The 22136-nt window shown below is 36.2% G+C and overlaps 1 protein-coding gene and 1 pseudogene across 1 annotated transcript in view; both read right to left on the reverse strand.

Annotated features, from left to right (window-relative positions):
• Positions 1 to 22136, reverse strand: part of FAF1 (Fas associated factor 1) — a 480711-nt gene that overhangs the window by 158646 nt on the left and 299929 nt on the right. Inside the window, exon 9 of the mRNA XM_045064498.1 lies at positions 6710 to 6805. Coding sequence (XP_044920433.1) covers positions 6710 to 6805 — 96 coding nt within the window. The remainder of the gene's footprint in view (positions 1 to 6709; positions 6806 to 22136) is intronic.
• LOC106003919 lies at positions 7976 to 9000 on the reverse strand (annotated as a pseudogene).

Below are 22136 nucleotides of genomic sequence, written 5' to 3' on the forward strand. Positions count from 1 at the left end.
TTTGTAAAGTGCAGGCTATTAAATATGAGATATACCTCTAGTCAATAAACATTTATTGAGAATTTATACATGCTGGGCACTAATAAACATGCTCCATTTATTTTGTTTTCAGCAGTATCAATTGAGATTTAAAGTAACAATTAAAAACATCAGATTCAAAATATGAACTAGGCTGCTAATCTCTAGGTAAGAATGGAATCTCAAAAATACTGAGATCCAAAACATCCAAACTGTGAATACTGACAAATATTTATGCCTTGGATGAAAAGGGAGTCTCAGCAAGGTACCTGGCTAAATGCCTATCTGTACTATGTTCAATAAATAAAGTCTACAAGGATTTTTAATATATGAAATTTCTATTTTTTTAAAATTTGGCACTATGCACTTAAGCTATGGAAATGGGGAAACTATTTGATTCTGGTCTACGCAAAAGAGCCTAACTTAGAGATAAGAATTTTCCAGAAAAGCATTAAGAGAAACTTAGAATCAAAGTCTCATAAATCTTGATTAGAGGGATGTTAGAGGTTAGCTAGTCATAAAAATCATAGATTTTAAACATCTTCTTATCAATCGTTTTCAAACTTCTTTCCACAGGGTTACCTCTCTCCCCTGGCCTAAGCCAAAATATTATGTAAAATTACAGTGCATACAATAGACAAAAGTAAGAACACTCTGGTTGATGTGGGGAGAGGCCAATGGAAGTCTAATGCTCCCCCTAGGCTTGGCGTTTTCTTTCTTATATCCCTTTGATAGTTGGGATACCTCTGAAGAATCTAAGGACACTGGAACAATTTTTAAAACTATTGATACAGCAAGTCTAACAGCTTCAAATGAAGAAGCCAAGATATTTACTCTACTTGACTCAGCTTAGCATTTCCTCCTTGGGCATAACCAAACAATAATGCCCAGAATTGTAACATTTTCCCCCTTATCCAAAAGAAAGTCTTCCCCATAGTTTGAATAGAGAAGATAATGAACAAACTTATTGGATGAGTAAAAATGAATGGTCCTTGTCCTAAGCAGTCTATTTGCTATTCTGACTGCACCACTATTTCTTACAGACACCTTGGTTCTGCTTACAATTCTAGTCTTACTTTCGTGTTTTGCTTTGTAGGCCAAAGATCTTCTAGTTTCAGCAATTCAACAGCTAAAAATTCAAAAACCAGAACACCTGGGTGGCTCGGACGGTTAAGTGTCTGCCTTCAGCTCAGGCCATGATCCCAGGGTCCTGGGATCAAGTCCCACATCAGGCTCCATGCTCTCAGCAGGGTCTGCTTCTCCACCTGCCTGCCACTCCTCCAGCTTGTGCTAAGTCTCTCTCTCTTTGACAAATAAATAAATAAAATCTTTAAAAAAAATTCAAAAATGCTTTCTCATTTCAAAGTAGTAAGGGAGCCTTCTCTATAAAACAACACATCTATAGGACCACTACTGTGCTTGAATTCCTTCTGTGTTTCAGGCACACAAATATCTAGAGCATGAAGTTCCCTGAACTTTGAGACTCTGATTTCTTAAACAGGTGAAGGTACAGGATCTAAAAAGTACATTACATACTCTTGTAGGATGCTAAGCCAGGTTCACAGGCTAGTAGAAAGAAACAAAGGTCCAGTATGATGAACTTTGTCACATTCTCTATCAGCTAAGCTATCATCTCAGCCTTCACTTCGTCTTGCCCAACATTCACCCTTCCCTTTAAGAGGCATCGGGTTTTAGGGTTGGAGGACACAGAGATGAAAAAGAATTGTTCTATATATCATCTTTTTTTTCTCACTCCTTTTACCTTACTCCCCGACATCTAAACTCCTTCTCCTAATCTAGTTTTTAATCAAATAGTAGCCCCTTTCCATAACAACAGAGCTTTATATATATCATAGTAAGATAGTGATTTTAATCTCGTACTTATGTAACTGACTCATCATTCATTTTGTCCACAAAGTGTACAGTTCCCAAATCTCTTCAGACCCAGAAAGCAAAATCCTATAACAACATCTTCAAAGGGAGTTATCTAAAAAGCCAATTTTGTTGGAAAAAGTATATTTCAAATATGAATTATTGAAGTATCTGCAAGAATGAGCTACTTAATTATGTATAAGGAACTCCCAATCTCTTCACATTTTCTTATCAGCCATCTAACAGGTTAGGAAAAGCTTTTTCTAAAAAATGAGATAAACAATCTTTTTTTCATTAATGTTTGCAGATGAGAATACATAATCTCTTGGCTCAGCCATGGCAGCCTTAAAACTCTTTGAATTCAGAGAAGTTATTTACTCAGAATTTGAAAAACAGCTAAAAAAATTCATGATTTTATTTTGGCTGTTTATCGGCATTCATTTATTCCCATTATCATTTAACAAACATTTACAAACCCCTAGAAAATGCCACACTGCCTAGACCTGTGTGAAAGATACAGTCTATATTCTCTTAAAGAATACTATATAATATAAAGAGATAATTATAATACCAAGTGTTAAGTGTTATGACAGGTAAGTTCAGAAGAGAACATTTAATGAATGGGGAATGGGAAAGATCAGAGCAAACTTCCTAGAGGAGAAAGAACCAAACCATTTGAAACAAATTTAGACTCTACATATACTCAGCACTAAGGCAAGCTTGTAACTGAAGCAGATGTTCCTTCCACCAACTACTTATATCAAATCAACAGGTTAAAAGCTAGGGATACAGAGACAGATAAAACATGGTTCAGGCCTTCCAGAAATTCCCATTCCAAAGAAAGACATAAAAATATACTTATTTGAATATTCAAAAGGCAAGGGTCATAAAAATCACAATGTATAAGTTCATTTGGGACAGTTTCAAAGAACAGCAGGTCCCTCAGTGATTAGAATGAATAGTTTTGGCTTGGATTGGCAATGATCATTAATATGGGTAAGAAAACAGGTTTCTGGGGAGATATGGTAAGTTCAATTTTTTACACAGTGAATGTACAGTAGGCATGCAGATAGAAATGTTCAGAAGTAACCTGATTACTATTTAGCTTGTCTGCCTGAGGTGAAATACCACATAGTTATAGTAGGACCACAGCAGACAAGCTAAATACTTGTCTCACCAAGTTTTAAAAATTGAAATACAGATTTTTGGCAATTATCTGTGTTCAATTTCATTTTATTAGGTATAAGATCCTTTATGCAAAGACTTTGCTTTGTTCACATCCATATTCTGACTCCTACATCAATACCAGGCATAGAGGGGCATGTAATCAGAACTTATCAAATGAATACTGAATGAATATTTTCTGTCACTTAAACCAAAACCTAGGTATCATTCTTTTTTTTTTGTAATATTTTTTAAAAATTTCTTTTCAGCATAATAGTATTCATTGTTTTTGCACCACACCCAGTGCTCCATGCAATACATGCCCTCCCTATACCCACCACCTTGTTCCCCCAATCCCCCCCTTCAAGACCCTCAGGTATCATTCTTATCTCTTCCTTTTCTCTCCTCCCATAGATCCTATCAGTAACCAGTTCTAATTCAGGATCTCATTATCCTTTAACTGTGCTATTATAAAAGACCCGTATCTGATTTTTCCTGTCTCCAGTCTTCCTTCCCTTACATCTACCTTCTGCACAGCAGCAAAAAGTTCTCTTCTCTAAAATGTTATTTGGGGGAAAGAAAATCATTTGTCACTTAAAAGCCTTCTATGGCTGCCCAGAGTTCAAGTTCCCAACTTGAGCTGTAGACCATTCACCTTCACCTCACTCTTATCTTTGTCTCTCACTTTATTTTGCACGAACACCACCAAACTGTGCTCATCTCTGTGCATACACTGTATCAGATCATGCAGTTTCCTTTGAATGAAATACTATTTCCATGTTTCTTCATTTGGCTGACTGGGCCTCATTCTTTATAATTTGATTTGGACATAAGTTCCTATAGTCTTTCTTTCTCTTCCTCTCCCAACTTGTTCCTCTTCCTTTTCCCCCTCTCCTCCTTCTTTTTAAAGAAATACTCACTTACAAATATTTATTTTGTGGCTGGTATATGCCAGGTACTACACTAGATGTTAGGGCTACAGAAGTGTGTAAGGCAAACAGGGCTTTTGCTTGCAAACATTCTTGAGTGTTATGCCTTCAACCCCCACAATTGTGCCCTAGTATCTTGTGCTTGCTTAATTTTAACATTATATAATATGAAATTACCAGTTTATATCCATCTGACCAGCACACAGTGAGCATTCAATAAATGTTTCCTTAAGTTACTAACTAGCATCTACTACACTGGAAGGTTTTTTTGTTTTTTTGTTTTGTTTTGCTTTAATCTTGGGGCACTCCCCTCTCTTCCACAATTAACTGAGGACTGGACAATTCTCAAGAAGTCTGGGTCAATGGGCCCCTATCTTGTCCCATTCAAGCAACTGCAGAAAGGAGAGGAAGGTATTAGCTAGGTACTCATATATAGAAAGATCATTAAAAGAGGGCTCAGGAGCAAGGGAAGGCTGGGGAGGAAAGAAAAACGGTGAATTATCATTAAAAAAAAAAAAAATACTTGCAGGACCAGAAGGAAGATGTAAAGAAAAAGAATTCTCCTAGCTAGAGGACACATAACTATAATCCATAAAATTCAAAGCTTAAATTTAACTACTAGTCTTACATATCTTCTTCCTAATTGAAGGCTTCAATCAATAGAAAAAAGGTAATTGTCCTGAAACATGAAATCATGTAGGAAAAGGGTTAAAGCAGAAAAGAGAGAAGCAGAACCATTGGGTGGAAGATACAAGGACACAGGTTCCAGTTATTTAAAGAAGATATCAAGAGACAGAGCTGCTCAACAATAGAACTGGTTGCCTTGTTACTGGAGATAAAACCTAGGTATATTTTGAGGGGATATTTTGAGTGAGCTCTTTTAGCATACAGACTGTGGTCCTAATGATGAGCACCTAGAAGACATTAAATGTTTAAATGAATGAGGGATGAATGGATAGAAGAGGGGAAATCAAATTTTAAAAATCCCTTCCAGCTGTATAATTCTATGGCAGCATAAAAGCCCGAGTCACAGTTGCCCATTTCTCACTAGCCCCTTAAAAAGGTGATATTTACAGTTAGCCAGGGAAGGGAAAATAACGGTTTCATCACAAATAATCACATTTTAAGATATTCCCAAGACTGCGGCTCTTTCAGTTTAGCAAAGTCACCTAATTCCACTCTACCTTCTTCTCTAACCTAAACAGTATGCCAACCTCATTAACACTATTTCTTACTGTATGGGATTGACTTATTTTTGCTGAAGGGACTACCCAAATAACACATATAATGGTGAAAGTGAGAGAAGGAAATAAAATGAAGTGAAATGGGTATCTATTATCTTTCAGAGCACAGAAATAAAAATTTTGGGTGAAGCTACCACATTTTAATGTAGTAGATTTATCCATTATAGGGTTGAAGCACAACCTACTTTAGCATTAGAAACACATCCCCAAGAAAGAAATAGTTTAGTAAATTATTTTTGGTAATTTCTGCCAAGCAGTGAAACTCAAAATCATGTTTTCTTTCAAGATGATTAATGAGATAAAATGCTGAATAAAATGGTGTGGGCTCTTTAAAGGAAATTAACATTTTTAGAGGCCTAAGAAAACAGTACAGTAATATTTTAGCAGGGGACAACCCTTTCTTCTTTGTGGATTTCTAAAAAAAAATGTTAAAAACCAGGATTGCAAATTATCATTTTCACAGAATGATCATGGACTAGAATGGAACTTATGCAGTCCCATTTCCCTTTCACATATTTAAGTGATATAAATGCATTTCAGAGGATAGGCAGATAGGTCCTGTGGCAGCTTCTGTAGTGAGTGTCCAAAATACACTCAGTTTAAATAAAAATTCACAATCATAATTTGTGTAGACTGTAAATGGAAAAAGGTTTTACTGTACTGAAAACACTGAGTTAAATAATGTTTTCCTGTGCTATTTAGTTATGATCCTGTCACATGCACTTTTTAAGTCATGGTGATGAGTTTTCTTTAGCACATAGTAGGAGCTCCATAAATGCTTTTCAACAGATAAATTGTTATGTCCAAGCTATCTTTCCCATTACCTTATAATCAAAGTCATAGTTGGACTCAGAGTGCAATTTGTAGCCATGGAAAAGACACTGCCTTTTAACATTGTTCAGATCCACAAAGATACACACAGGTACATCCTACACACAAACATATTCAATCTTATCTGCCCCTCTTCTCTGCTTCTATAGTATTCTATGCTCTATCACAGCTTTTATTACATTTTGCCATTATTATTAGTTTATTAATCTATCTCCTTAACTCTGAGCACGTTGGTATGGATATATTGTTATCCATCTTTGTTAAATAGTATCAAGCACAATACCTGGATCCTAGAAGGTGCTCCAACTCAATGAGTTAAAGGACCTTCAGGATCAGTTTTAATAAATGTACTCAATTATATAGTTAGCAATGAAGAAAATCCTTTGTCAACCTGTCAATTCTAAGTAAAACTCATTTCAACCAATCCACCTGAATTCTGTCTGATGAAACATGAAACTTATAGACCAAGGAGGAGCACATTAGCAATAAACTCGCATGAAAAGTTTCTGCCTTCAGGAATTACTGAGATTTTATTCACGCTAGATTTACTTCACCTATTCACTGCTGTGGCAGATAAAAAAGAATAGGAAGTGGGCAGGTAGGTGGAGGACAGGCCTCCTATTCACCAAAAAGCTTGGCAAAAAAGCTTACCTCTTCGGACTGCTCTCGGGTCTGTGCAGGTGAAGATCTTCTGCCCACTGTAAGTCGATGGCAGGGATAGGAGAGCCCTGATTCAGCAAGACACATCTGCAAGAACGAATAATCCATCATTCGTAAACAAAATGAAGCAATGTCTCACAAAAGCTCCTTTAGATATTTTCTAGATTTCTTTTTTTTTGTTTGTTTGTTTGACAGACAGATTACAAGTAGGCAGAGAGGTAGGCAGATAGAGAGAGAGGAGGAACAGGCTCCCTGCTCAGCAGGGATCGATGTGGGGCTCGATCCCAGGACCCTGGGACCATGACCTGAGCCGAAGGTAGCGGCTTTAGCCCACTGAGCCACCCAGGTGCCCCTAGATTTCTTTTCTTTTTTTAAAGATTTTATTTGAGAGAGAACGAAGAGAGCTCACACACTCGTACAGGAGCAGGGGAAGGGGCAGAAAGAGAGGGAGAAGCAGACTCCCCACTGAGCAGGGAGCCAGCCTGATGCAGGGCTCTATTCCAGGACCCATGGATCATGACCTGAGCCGAAAGCAGACACTTAATGGACTGAGCCACTGAAGTACCCCAATATTTTCTAGATTTCTGAAGTTAGATTAGAAAGCTCACTCTAGTAGCTCCAGTATTAGGTTAACCAGGAAGGCTTTAAAAATTTGAAATTTTTCTGTATATGGCATGTTACAACAGTCAAGGTTATTATTATCATTATCATTATTATTAATATTATTACTTTGGCTTAAACAACTGAAATTTATTTTCTCATAGTCCTAGAGGTTTAAAGTCTGAGATCAAGATGTCAGCATAGTGATACCTGTGTGGCTCACTCAGTTAAGCACCTGCCTTCGACTCGGGTCACAATCCCAGGGTCCTGGGATAGAGTCCCACAGTGGGCTCTTGCTCAGCGGGGAGCCTGCTTCTCCCTCTGCCCCTTCCTTCTCTCTCTCCCTCACAAATAAATAAATAAATCTTCTAAAAAAAACCCCAAAATGTCAGCAGGGTTGGTTTCTTTTTTCCCCCCTCTAATCTATTTTTTTCTTTTGTTAAATTTTTTTTGAAAAATATTTTATTTGAGATAGAGTGAGAGAATGAAGAGGAATGGGGGGAGGGGCAAAGGGAGAGGCAGACTAGATTCCTGAGATCATTACCTGAGCTGAAGGCAGATACTTTACCAACTGAGCCACCCAGGCACCCCTCTTTTATTAAGTTTTAATTTATATTTATTTTTTCTAGTGAGAAATATTTTATTTAAATGTGCTAAATAAAAACCCACATTTTCAGACCACAGGATGTTAATACATTCACATTACTGCTATGAATTTAGAGTTATAATCCAGATCCATTTTGACCGGATGACAGAAATAACCTTCCTAGGTTATGCTTTACAGACATCACAAATACCTTATAATAATGTAAATGAAGTAACTTTTCCCTAAAAAGGTGAACTTGAGAACTTCACTCTTTCAGGACGTGCACTTCTTTGCGGACTTCCTGATGGGGAATGAATTCTCTTTGGAGGTGGAGATCTGGACTTTGGCTGCTTCTTGCATGTAGTGAAACAGACCTGGATCTTGACCTTGACCTTGGCCTCGACAGGGATCTTGATCCTTTTATAGAACCAGATCTAGATCTTCTGTGTGAAGGTTGATGTTGAAAGAGACACAGATCTTGATGGCTGAGGAAATGCTGATCTTGACTCCTTTCCCTGCTCCTGCTACATGAGCAAGAGTATCACCTACCTCTGGATCTTAAATGTTATCTAGACTGTGACCTGCTTCTCCTCTATTGGCTATAACGATGAAAATCACAAGCATAATGTCCCTTTTCACCACACTCACAGCATTTATCACTGGGATCAAAGGAATGTTGGGCAGGTATTCTATCAAAACTAGATCTCCAAAGCATGCCTGTTGATTATTCAACTCTCCTTCAGGAACCACAAATCACTCTCCCATCCAGCCCTTACACTGCATCTTCTGCATGTCTAGATCTTCAAATTCCACAAAGGCAAATCCTGGAGATTTTTCACAGTCCACGGTTCTGAAGGGACTATAATAACTGAAAGCTCTTTCTAACTCTCCTCTGCTGACACTGGTTCCCAGATTACCAACATACATCTTGGTATTCTCCTCCATACCACCTGTAAGGTGATATGATGCCTGGCCTGCTTGCAGTGCCCCGGGAGTGAATAATAGAGAAGCTGTAACATCGACTCAGTCGTCAAAGGTCCCAGCAGTCTAAAGTTTTTATTTTAATTCCAGCACAGTCAACATACACATTGTTATATTAGTTTTAGGTATACAACACAGTGATTCAACAATTCCATACATCACCCAGTGCTTATTACAATAAGTGTACTCCTTTATCCCTATCACCTATTTCACCCATCCTCCCCCTCCCCATCCACCTTCCCTCCCATAACCATTCAGTTTGTTCTCTATCATTAAGAGTCTGTTTCTTGGTTTGTCTATTTTTTTCTTATGTTCATTTGTTTCTTAAATTCCACATATGAGTGAAATGATATGGCATGTCTTTCTCTGCCTGACTTATTTCACTTAGCATTATACTTTGTAGCTCCTTCCATGTCAGTGCAAATGTCAAGATTTCATTCCTTTTTATGGTGAAATAATAGTTCACTGTATATATATGCCACCTCTTCTTTATTCATTCATCACTCGATAGACACTTTGGCTGCTTCCATAATTTGGCTATCGTAAATAATGCTGATAAACATCGGGGTGCATGTATCCCTTTGAATTAGTACTTTTGTATTCTTTGGGTAAATATCCAGTAGGGCAATTGCTGGATCCTAGGGTAGTTCTATTTTCAACTTTTTGGAGAAACTTCATATTGTTTTCCAGACTGGCTGCACCAGTTTGCATTCCTACCAACAGAGTAAGAGGGTTCCCCTTTCTCTACATCCTCACCAATTCTTGTTTCTTGTGTCTTGATATTAGCTATTCTGACAGGTGTGAGATGATAACTCATTTTGGTTTGCATTTGCGTTTCCCTGATGATGAGTGATGTTGAGCATCTTTTCATGTGTCTGTTGGCGATTTACATATCTTCTTTGGAGAAATGTCTGTTCATGTTTTCCGCCCATTTTTTAATTGGATTATTTGGTTTTGAGGTGTTGAGTTGTATTAAGTTCTTTATACATTTTGGATACTAACACTTTATTGGATATGTCATTTGCAAATATCTTCTCCCCTTCAGTAGGTTGTCTTTTAATTTTGTTGGTTATTTTCTTTGCTGTGCAGAAGCTTTTTATTTTGATGTAGTCCCAAACTTTATTTTTAGTCAAGGTCATTTTTCATAAGACAAAAGAATAGTGTTCCAGGAAACTGTAACAGACCTAAAATAAAGTTAATCATATATATATCTCCACTTCCCCATCCACCACCAGTGTGTCTGTTACTTTTCTAATTAGAATTAATACTTCAGTTTACTAGTTCCCTGGGAAGCACTCTATAAATCTCTTTTGGAAGGTACCCTGGAATAGTGTTTGCTGAAGGCATTAAAAAGAAGTTTCTACAGATGGTAACAATGTCATTATGTTTTAATCATATTAAACCACAATATCAGATTGTTATAGCTAAGGAATCTACAATATATGTAAAGCACCTCGCACAGTCCTTGGCACACAAATGGTTAACTCAGTTAATTTTTATTACCATTATGATACATTACCCAAAGAATCTGCCTAGTTTACCCAACACAATTAAAGCCAAATATGCCTACTCCTACTGAAGTTTTTAGAGGGTCAGATATTAAATAACTAATTTGAGGTTTAAATTAAACTTGGGAAAATATGAGCAAATATGAATACACATCACTTTGGTCAATCTAGAAGAATTAAAACAATATTAAATAGACCAAAGAGGGTGTTTTTCTTTGGTGTTCATGAAATGACACATTTGTCTATTTAGTGTAATGATGGTATCATGTTTCTTTCATTACTTTAAAAATAAAATAGGGTCTCCATTAGCACAGTGAAAACACTTTTGGTAACTTTTGGGGAAGTGTGAACTAAACTGATACACAAGGAAACCCAAATATCTGTAAATTCATAGAGACCAACCAAGGACAAAACAGTGGGTTGGTCATAACCACAATTCGAACATGTGTTATAATCAAGCTAATTATCTGAAGACAAATATTGGAATGAAAAAGGCAAATGTCACATGATTACACATGTATTTTCAATCATGTGAGGTGTGTACTCTCATGTAGATAAAGATCATTTGTATTTGATTATTTTTTCTTTAGAAAAAATAGAGGTTTTTAAATTTTTTTTTACTTGGGGTATAAGCTTTGCCACCTTATTCATTTTATTTTATTTATGTTTTAAAGTAATCTCTATGTCCAATGTAGGGTTCGAACTCACTACACTGCAATCAAGAGTCCCATGCTCTACTGACTGAGCCAGCCAGGTGCCCCCTAGTTATTTGTTAGTTTGTTTTGGCATCTAGATGTTTTGGCATTGTCTCTTACAAATGCTAGAAAATCTGATTAATAATAATAGTTTTTAAAAGCAAAACTACATAATTCTGTCATCCTGTTCATCATATTCATCAACATTTGTTACAACTGGCTCAATTGCTTTCATTTTAGTACAAACAAAAGCAAAGCTAATTTGGATAAGAAGCACAGGCTAGGGACGCCTGGGTGGCTCAGTTGGTTAAGCAGCTGCCTTCGGCTCAGGTCATGATCCCAGCGTCCTGGGATCAAGTCCCACATTGGGCTCCTTGCTCCGCAGGGAGCCTGCTTCTCCCTCTGACTCTGCCTTCCACTCTGTCTGCCTGTGCTCGCTCTCACTCTCTCTCTCTTACAAATAAATAAATAAAATCTTAAAAAAAAAAAAAGAAGCACAGGCTAAATTTCTTTTCTTTTCTTTTTTACATGCTAAATTTCAAGTCACGTTACATTCACAATATTTTTCATTAAAAAAGTCCTCCTCCCCCACCCTAAAATCCTCTGATAATGAAACAATAATGATGGTAAATGTCACTGACAATAAGAAGCAGTGTAGTATAATGGAAAGACTTGGACCAGGAGCCAGAAAAATCTCAATTCAATTATTTCCCAGCCTCCTGCACTTGGGGAAGTCATTTCTCTATTCTATGCCAGAATTTTCCATTTATTGAGGTGAATAATCCCTGCCTTAACTACCTCAACAGACTTGTTTTTTTAGTGTTATGTTAGTCACTATACAATACATCTTTAGTTTTTGATGTAGTGCTCCAAGATTCATTGTTTACATATAACACACAGTGCTCCATGTAATATTTGCCCTCCCTAACACCCACCACCAGGCTCACCCACCCACCACACCCCTCCTCTCTAAAACCCTCAGTTTGTTTCTCAGAGTCCACAGTGTCTCATGGTTTGTCTCTGTCTTCAATTCCCCCCCTTCACTTTCCCTTTCCTTCTCTTAATGTCCTTCATGTTATTCCTTATGTTTCACAAGTAAGTGAAACCATATGATAATTGACTTTCTCTGCTTGAATTATTTGACTCAGCATAATCTCCTCCAGTCCCATCCATGTTGATGCAAAAGTTGGGTATTCATCCTTTCTGATGGCTGAGTAATATTCCACTGTATGATATGGACCATATCTTCTTTATCCACTCCTCAACTGACTTTTGAAAGGGTTATATGTATTAAGGTAAGTAAAAGCTGGCTTTTGAACCTACTGAATGGACAGAAGACCTGTTATCTTTTCAATGATCATTATTTTTAGGACCTGGAGAAAAGAAATGATTATTAGATTCTACTGTGACTACTTTTGCCTAATAGCCTAATCATGTTAAATTAAAAGATATACTTTAGGAGAAGCTGGAAGAAACTGTTCATTAAAAGTACACAGTATTTAGCGTAATCTCCTCCAATCCCAATCAAGTTGATGCAAAAGTTGGGTATTCATCCTTTCTGATAGCTGAGCAATAGTGAAATAAGTCAAACAGAGAAAGCCAATTATCATATGGTTTCACTTATTTGTGGAACATAAGGAATACCATGGAGGACATTAGGAAAAGGGAAACATGAAGGGGGAGAAATCGGTGGGAGAGATGAACCACAAGAGACTATGGACTCTGGACAAACTATGTCCAGACTATGGACAAACAGCATTTTAGAAGGAAGGTGGATGGGGGGATGGGTTAGGAATTTCTGAGTTACTATATGCCCATTGTGGATTAAATAGAAGTCTGTCCTAAAGGAACATAAAAACAAGTTAGAAAGTTAAAAAGATGCACATAGCTACAGGCACAGAAAAAGGAATACAAGGGAATAAAGATGGGGCAGTCTCTGTGGGGCTAGCAACCCCGTGGAAGGGACAATAGTCACTCAGACAGTGATTTCATGATATAATAGAACTCGTAACCTAAATTCACATGAAAGATATGAAGTCAGAAGGCTGAGGCTCTAGGCTGGCTGAATCACTCGATTGTCCCATGACCATGGACAAAATCACTTAGAATTTCTGTATTTCTTATTTATTATTTAGAGGGAGAATAGTATAAAAGAACCTGTTCTTAATTCACAAAATAGGGTAATACAATTTGTACTCTCTCACAGAGTTGGTATTAAGATCCAATGAAACTGAGATAATGTATGTGAAACTAAATGGTTATATAATTTTAAAGGATCCATACTACTATCATTGAGGTATTTATTTGGTAAGGAACTGGGAAAAAAAAAGATTAGGGCTGGTTTGTTTGACTTTATAGTTGAAGGGGGTTACCTTAAAAAATTTAAATTTGCATACATTATGTTAGTTAATTAACCTATACATAATGGTAATCTCTCAATCACAAGATTGCTTTAACCTAATATAATAAAGAACAGTGACTCATTTGCAAATCTATTTCAAGGCTTTATTCAGTTTTTTCCCGACCATGTTAGACTGTAATTCTCTGATTTCCATGATCGCAGATGCAGAGATTCAAAAGACTCACAAATTCAAAATGAAATCAAGCCAAAATTCCTTTATTATTTAATACTATAGATTTAAATAAATAAAGCACATCTGAGAGTATAATCTTCTGAATGCCTAGGGATGGAGAAAGGTTGGGGTAAAAGAAATTTCATGCCTAAAAATCTCACTGGCCATTATATATATTAAATGGGTCTTAGGTTTAATTAAATTTAACTATTTTATATATATTATATATTTATAATATTTAATTTATATACATATATACATAAATGGGTTATGTTGTTGAAAGGCATGGGAGATATACAGATATCTAGCTATCTATATTTATTTATTTACAAAAACTTTCTTTTCTTAAAGTGTAATTTTAGGTTTATAACAAAATTGGGAAGAACAGAGATTTCTCCTATACTCCCTGTCCCCAAACAGGCATAATCTCTCCCATTATCAACATCACTCACCAGAATGGTGTTTTTTATTATGGATAAACCTACGTGGACACATCATAATTACTCAAAGTCCATAGTTTACATTAGGGTTCACTCTTCGTGTTGCACATTTTAAGGTATAATGGCATTTATCCACTGTATAATATCATACAGAGTTATTTTCACCACTCTAAAAATCTTCTGTGCTCTGACTATTCATCTCCACCTCCCCTCACTGCCCTTGGCAACCACCGATCTTTTTGTCTCCACAGTGTGTCTTTTCCAGAATGTCATTCGAAATTGGTCTCTTTCAATTAGTAATATGCATTTAAAGTTCATCCATGTCTTTTCATGGCTTAAAATCTCATTTCCTCTTAGTATTGAAAGAAATTCCCTTGTCTGGATGTACCACAGTTTGTTTATCCATTCGCCTACTGAAGGATGTCTTGGTTGCTTTCAGGTTATGGCAATTATGAATAAAGTTGCTAAAAATATCTTTGTGTAGGTTGCTGTATAGAACTAAATTTACAACTCCTTTGGGTAAATAGCAAGAAGCATAATTGCTATATCATATGGTAAGAGTATGTTTAGTTTTCTAAGAAACCACCAAATTGTATTCCAAAATGGCTGTAACATTTTGCATCTCTACCAATAGTGAATGAGAGTTCCTATTGCTCCACATCCTCACCAGCATTTGTGATGTCAGTGGTCTGGAATTTGGTCATTTAATAGGTGTTTTTCATGTGTTTGTTTGTTTTTTTAAAGTGAGACGTAGGGGCAGAGGAAGAGGGAGAGAATTGTTTTAGAAGATTTCATTTATCTAGAGAGAGAGAGCGTGCGCGCACAAGCGAGCGTACAAGCAGGGGGAGGGGCAGAGGCAGAAAGAGAGGACAAAGAGACTTCCTGCTAAGCAGGGAGCCTGAAGTGAGGCTTGGTCTCAGGACCCTGAGATCATGACCCGAGCCAAAATCAGATGCTTAAGTGACTGAGCCATTCAGGCACCCTGGGAGAGAGAGAGAATCTTAACCAGGCTCTTGTCCAGCATGGAGTCTGATGCTGGGCTTGCATCTCACAACCCTGAGATCATGACCTGAGCCAAAATCAAAAGTTGGATGCTTAACATACTGAGCTACCTAGGCATCCCTTAATAGGTAGTTTTTAAGTTTGCATTTCCCTGATGACATATGATGTGGAACATCTTTTCATATGCTTATTTGCCATCTGTATATCTTTTTTGGTAAGATGTCTGTTAAGGTCTTTGGTTCATTTTATAATTGGGTTGTTCATTTTTTTGTTGAGTTTTAAGAGTTACTCATAATTTTAAAGATTTAAAAAAAATTTTTTTTATTTGACAGACAAAAATCACAAGTAGGCAGAGAGGCAGGCATGGGGGCAGGGGCGGAAAGCAGGGTCCCCGCTGAGCAGGGAGCCCGATGCAGGGCTCTATCCCAGGACCTTGAGATCATGACTTAAGCCAAAGGTAAAGGCTTTAACCCACTGAGCCACCCACTGTGCCGCATGAGTTCCTCATATATTTTAGATAAAGATTCCTTCTCAGATGTATCTTTTGTAGATCTTTTCTACCAATTTGTGGCTTATCTTCTGATTCTCTTGAAAGCAAGGACTTCCAAAGTCTTGAGTGTCTTGAGTTTGAATTCACTTTGGGTAGTTATTGTTCTATTATTTATGCCAATCAGTATTTCATATCTCAAACCTCAACTTCTTCTATAAAAATGGGTAACATTTCCTTTTCTAAAAGGCTTTCTGTAAGATGGCTTTAATAAGAACAGATTTGTCAAATAGTATATATTCAATTAGTAAATACTCCTAAGGCCTATTTGAAGTTTTGGGTTTTGTTTTTTTTTTTTCTTATAGAAAGAATTTGGTATTATCTTAGGAACATATTAACTATGCCAATTATTTCTAAAATGTGGTTTAGAGACACAGGTTTTTTGAGATCCTTTTAGGGGTTCCGCAAAGTCAAAATCGTTTTAATAATACATAGATGGTATTTGACTTTCTCACTGTTTTTACACTGACAGTGGAAAAGCAATAATGGTGGGCAAAACTGCCATATTGGTACCTTAGCACAAATCAAGGTAGTGACATCAAACTTTGTGAAAGTCTCCACTGCCATGTACTCACTGTGAAAATGCCAGTTTAACTTAAGAATGTTCCTGTTAAATCAGAAAAAAATATTACTTCTAATTAAACTTGACTCTCGAGTACACCTCTTCTAATATTCTCTATATGACAAATGGGAAGTATGTATAAAACTCCTGTTGCATGAAGAAGTATGATGGTTTTGCTGAGGAAAAAGCACTTGTGTAATTGTTTGACTTATGTACTGAATGAACTACTTTTTTCATAGAACACTATTATTACTAAAATGACTGGAAGGCAAACTATGGTTATTTGGTTGGTATTAGTATTTGGCAGGGTTTTCTTCCAAAATGAATTAAGCAAGCCTGTTCCTTTAAGGAACAAGTCTGGAAGTATTAACTGTCCATGACAAAATTTGAGTTTTCAAGTAAAAAAATCTCGGAAAACTTATCAGCCACCAGAAATGTCACAGATTCCTAATGCTTAAAGATCTTCCTTTCCTTTTTTTTTTTTTTTTTAAAGATTTTGTTTTGTTTTGTTTGTTTTTTGAAGATTCTATTCATTTGACAGAGAGAGAGATAGCAAGAGAGGGAACACAAGCAGGGGGAGTGGGAGAGGGAGAAGCAGGTTTCCTGCATGGAGCCCAACATAAGGTTCAATTCCAGGACCCCAGGATCATTACATTATCTGAGCTAAAGACAGGTGCTGAGCCACCCAGGCACCCCTAAAGATCTTGTTTTCAAGTAATCTCTACACCCAACATGGGGCTTGAACCCATAATCCTGAGATCAAGAGTCACATGCTCCACCAACTGAACCAGACAGGTACCCCTTAAAGACTTTTCTGATGAGATTGGTGGTACTATTAACAGGTTATTTCTTATACATATATTATATAATGGAATAGGTCAATGTTAGAAAATCTGCGTAACTCAGAGGACCAATACTCTCCAAGTGAACAATGAATGCATGATGTTATAAAATTACGTACTGATAAAGGATCTAATTAAAGTGGAGGACAGACCAATGAATCTTACTGTAACAAAGTACAAAACGTATATTGATCTGGCTGCAGATTCCACAATAAAACTAACATTTGAAGAACCATCACTTTGAGTTCTGGCTTATCAAAGAAGAATAACCACAGTCATCTGAAAAGACTATTAAAATACTCCTCCCTGAGAGCAACCCACATGAATGACCTCTCAGATCCCTTCTAGCTCTCATAGACTATGATCTTAATGCATTACTAAGAAGATTCAGTTCAGTGGCCTGCAGGATCCTTGCCCTGTGTGTGATACACTTAGTAACACAAACTAAAAATTATAAAACTATAGCTTCACTATTTGTATATTTTTAAAATGATTTTATTTATTTACTTGAAGACAGAGACAGCACACATGCATGAGTGGGGGAGGGGACAGAGGGAGAAACACACTCTCCGCTAAGCAGGGGGCCCAATGCAGGGCTTGATTCCAGGGATCCTGGGATCATGACCTGAGCTGAAGGCAGATGCTTAACTCACTGAGCTATCCAGGTGCCCCATATATCTCTTAAAAATTAGTTTGTAAAATACAATTGCCTTGTGTTTTAAAAATATTAATTTTAAAATATTAAGCATATTGATATAACTGATATTAAAATTAATAAAAACATAAAATATTAACATAAGAAAAATTTTAAACCATATTTCAAGCATGTCACTAGTATAATTAGTTTAGTTCCATCTAGATTTGGGAGTCTTACTGGCCATCAGCATTGAATACAATCATTGCAGTGCAATGAAGATACACACACACATATCACTAAGTATTACTTTATTGAGGTATAACTGACCTATAATAAACTATACACATTTTGAAATATATAATTTGATATGGTTTGAAATATATGTACAAATACCATGAAATCACTTTGTAATTTTAAAAATATTTTAATAATAATTGCTATTATTGTGAACTTAATATATACTGGTATTATGTGTGTGCTTTATATGCATTACTCCACTTAACTGTCACAATACTCTCCCTTGATAGGTATTATTATAATCCCCATTTTAAAGATAAGGACACTGAGCCTTACATAGATTAAGAAGCTTGCCCAAGGTCACATAGCCACTAAATAGTGAGCCAAAACTCAAACTCAGAAAGATTTATCTCAGAGGCATTTACAATAATTCAATCAAACAACTATTAAGGCTCTACTGTATGCTGTCTGAGGGACTGATAAACTGTAATTACATTCTTTGGCTTAATCAAAATAGTTACTCCTGGATACCATCAATTTGTCAGGTACTATATCTTAAGTGCTAAATATATGTCTACCATATATGACAATCCTGCAAATTAGAGATAAATATGATTGCATAGATCACAAAACAGCCTTGGAGGGGTAGAATAACTTGTTTAAGATTAATTAACTACTAAGTGGCAAAACAGATTTTATTCTAAAAGCCATGGAGTTTTAACTATGCCACACATTTCTGACCAACCCACAGCTTTTTATGAATAAGAAGCCCTAAAGATAACTAACTCCTGGATCACCCCTTTAAAATTTTCAGATGCTCATTGTTCAGTCAGACAGATTAAAGTAGTTAGAAGCCAAACTGAATCATGAAGCTAAAGTTTCATTTACTGCCAAACAGAGTGCAAATCAAAAAAAGCTTATTTATTCACAATCCAAGCTTTTTTTTTTTTTTTTAAATCACTTATGTGCTAGAGGTGTCACAGAGCTTTAATTTGTGGCAGGTTGAAGCAAGCTTATTAAGAATGTTAGTTACCAAGTGCACATTCACTTGTCTGGGCTAGCCCACTGCCACATTCTTGTAGCAGGGTTAAATAGCAGTTTAGTCACCTCATTAAAAAGAAAAAAGCACACTGTTAAAAAGGAAGTGACTAATAATACTCTGGAACCAATGGAATGGAATATTATAAGACATGTGGAGGTCAAGATCAATTATCTACAAAACTCCTGTGTAAACAGCTCAAAAACTGTGTTCTCTTCCTGGCCTTGCTGTATTAGAGCCCTCAACTGATTTGGCAAGTTGGTAAGGTTTAATGAAATAAATATCAACAGTAGCAAATTCTGAGGCTTTCTGCTGTGTACAAAAATAAGAATGCTATCATGCAAGCAAGCTGAGTTGAAAGAAACAGGGATGGCTGCTGTAGATGGCTTCATTTTATACTCACGTGGTATTAGAGTTGTAAAGGTCTTTTACAACTAGAGTTGTAAAGGATATCAATTGCTGATATCCCAACAAGGAGACCACAGATTTTTTTTTTTTTTTTTTAAAAGAAGGCACCACACCCAGCATGGAACTCAATGAGGGGCTTGAACTCACATGAGATCCAAGAGTTGGATGCTTAACCAACTGAGCCACCCAAGCGCCCTAGAGACCACAGATCTTTAAGTCTTAGCTGAAGTTAAGTGCTGCCGCCATACTATGTCCATCAAGCATCCTTTGCTCCATTCAAAGCTAGTAATGGGACTCTACTGAGAGTTTATTGCTAGCCTACTCTTAAGCATCTTCCATCAGTAGCCCCATCATTTCTAATAGATTCCAAATGAAAGGTAGTTTCTTCTCACAAGAAGATCTAGTCTAATACTACTATTTAAGATATAGAGAGGTAAAGTTGTTTGCCCCAAGTCACAGCTTAATGATAGCACAAGCATGTTTTCTTGACTCTTAACCTATTCTTCAAAGATGTTATAGCTAGTTGCAAAGTACTATATTTTGTTTTAATTATCCCAAATTCCTAAAACAAATTTTTTAGAAAATTTATATGAAAATAATTTAAAATGCTCCTGACTTGTTTTTTTTGTTTGTTTGTTTCTTTTAATCTAACAAACACAGGAAAAGATGTTCAACATGATTAATCATCAGAGAAAAGCAAATCAAATCCACAATGAGATACCATCTCACACCAGTCAGAATGGCTGGTATCAAAAAGACAAAAAATAACAAGTGTTAGCAAGGAAGTGGAGAAAAGGGAACGCTTGTGCATTGTTGATGGGAATGTAAATGTAAATTGGTACAGCTACAAACAAACAAACCAATAAACCAAACATCTAAAAACAGAAATGCCTTATGAGCCACCTCTGGATATTTACCCAAAGAAAATGAAGACACTAATTTGAAAAGATATAGGCACCCCAATATTTATTGCACCATTATTTATAATAGCCAAGATATGGAAGCTACCTAAGTGTTCCTCAATAGGTGCATGGAAAAAGGAGATGTGGTAAATATATATACAATGGAATATTAGTTATAAAATAAAATAAAATCTTGCCATTTGCAACACGAATGGGCTTAGAGGGTATTACATTAAAAGAAATAAATCAGACCAACAAAGACAAATACCAAATGATTTCACTTATACATGGAATCTCAGAAACAAAACAAAGGAACAAACAACAACAACAAACAGATTCATAAATACAGAGAACAAACTAAAAGGAGGGGAATATGGGGATGGTTGAAATAAGTGAAGAGGATAAAGAGGTACAAACCTCAGTTATAAAATAAATCACAAGGATGAAAAGTACAGCATGGGGAATATAGTCAATAATACTGTAATAAATTTGTATGGTGACACACAGTAACTACACTTATGGTGAGTATTTTATAATGTATATAATTGCACACCTGAAACTAATACAATATTAAACGTCAACTATACTTCAATTAAAAATGTTTTAAAAAGGAAAAAAATAGGGGCGCCTGGGTGGCTCAGTGGTTAAGCCGCTGCCTTTGGCTCAGGTCATGATCTCGGGGTCCTGGGATCGAGCCCCGCATCGGGCTCTCTGCTCAGCAGGGAGCCTGCTTGCTCCTCTTTCTGCCGTCTCTCTGCCTGCTTGTGATCTCTCTCTGTCAAATAAATAAATAAAATCTTAAAAAAAAAAGTCAGAAAAATAAAAAAATAATAATTTGAGACGGATCTTTGAGGAAATGATTGTCAAAATAAATAGCATTTCCTAATGCAGTGGTATGCAGAAATGCCTTAGCAAAGCAACGTTTTTGTGGCACTCTTGGATAACCACGCTCTAAATTGTAAGCTATATAAGCTGGGTACCTTGGGTCCTCAGTGAACATTTGCAAAGGTCAATTTCCAATAAAAAAACAATTGCATTATAATACTTTTAATTTATTTATTTGGTTCCACTTAGCCAATAGTTAGTGTCATATGTGAATATTCCCAAGATGTGAACTGTAGCTTTGACAAGTTGTAAATTCTAAATAACATACTTAAATTGCCTCTTTGAACAAAGAATAAATTTATTAAAAGTTTTGAAAATATTTTTAAGATTACGTTGGGATTCTTGAAAACAAGGAGAATCACCTGATGATACTTTTCTACATTATAACTGCCCACCTTCATACTTCCTGCACTGGTCCAACATTATCCAGCATTCTATCAAAGAGAGGTTGCTCAACACAAAAAATTTTTCTTTTTTTAAAGTCTTCTATTAAAAAAAGAATAAAAAAAAAATAAAGTCTTCTATTGCATCCCAGCTCCTAAAACTACATTATACCTTATGGAGATAAAAATTTACCCACTGCAGCAGAATTAACAAATTTTCTAAAAAAAGATATACTTTTATAAAACTAAACAGACAATAACAACATTCTTGCATTTTTATTTGATTCTAGTAAGTATACTAGACAATATTCTGAAGTCCTTCAGAATACTAGAGTACTTCTGAAAATTAAGTTATATAAGAATTTAGCCCTATCAGACCAGCCTAATACTGCCTACTGGTATAATTTCTCTCACACCCATTTAGCAAGAATGGTTAGATTTACCTCCATAAAGACACTAGCTCAGGCAGGCAGACTAGTTATTATTTGCAAGACAACTCAAAGCCAGGGAAGCTATTTCAGTTGGAGGGGGAGCATGAACCATGAGAGACTGTGGACTCTGAGAAACAAACTGAGGGTTTTAGAGGCGATG

The sequence above is a fragment of the Mustela putorius genome, unplaced genomic scaffold (genome assembly GCF_011764305.1).
Source record: "Mustela putorius furo isolate JIRA1106 unplaced genomic scaffold, ASM1176430v1.1 tig00003853_pilon_pilon_pilon, whole genome shotgun sequence".
Lineage (NCBI taxonomy): Eukaryota > Metazoa > Chordata > Mammalia > Carnivora > Mustelidae > Mustela > Mustela putorius.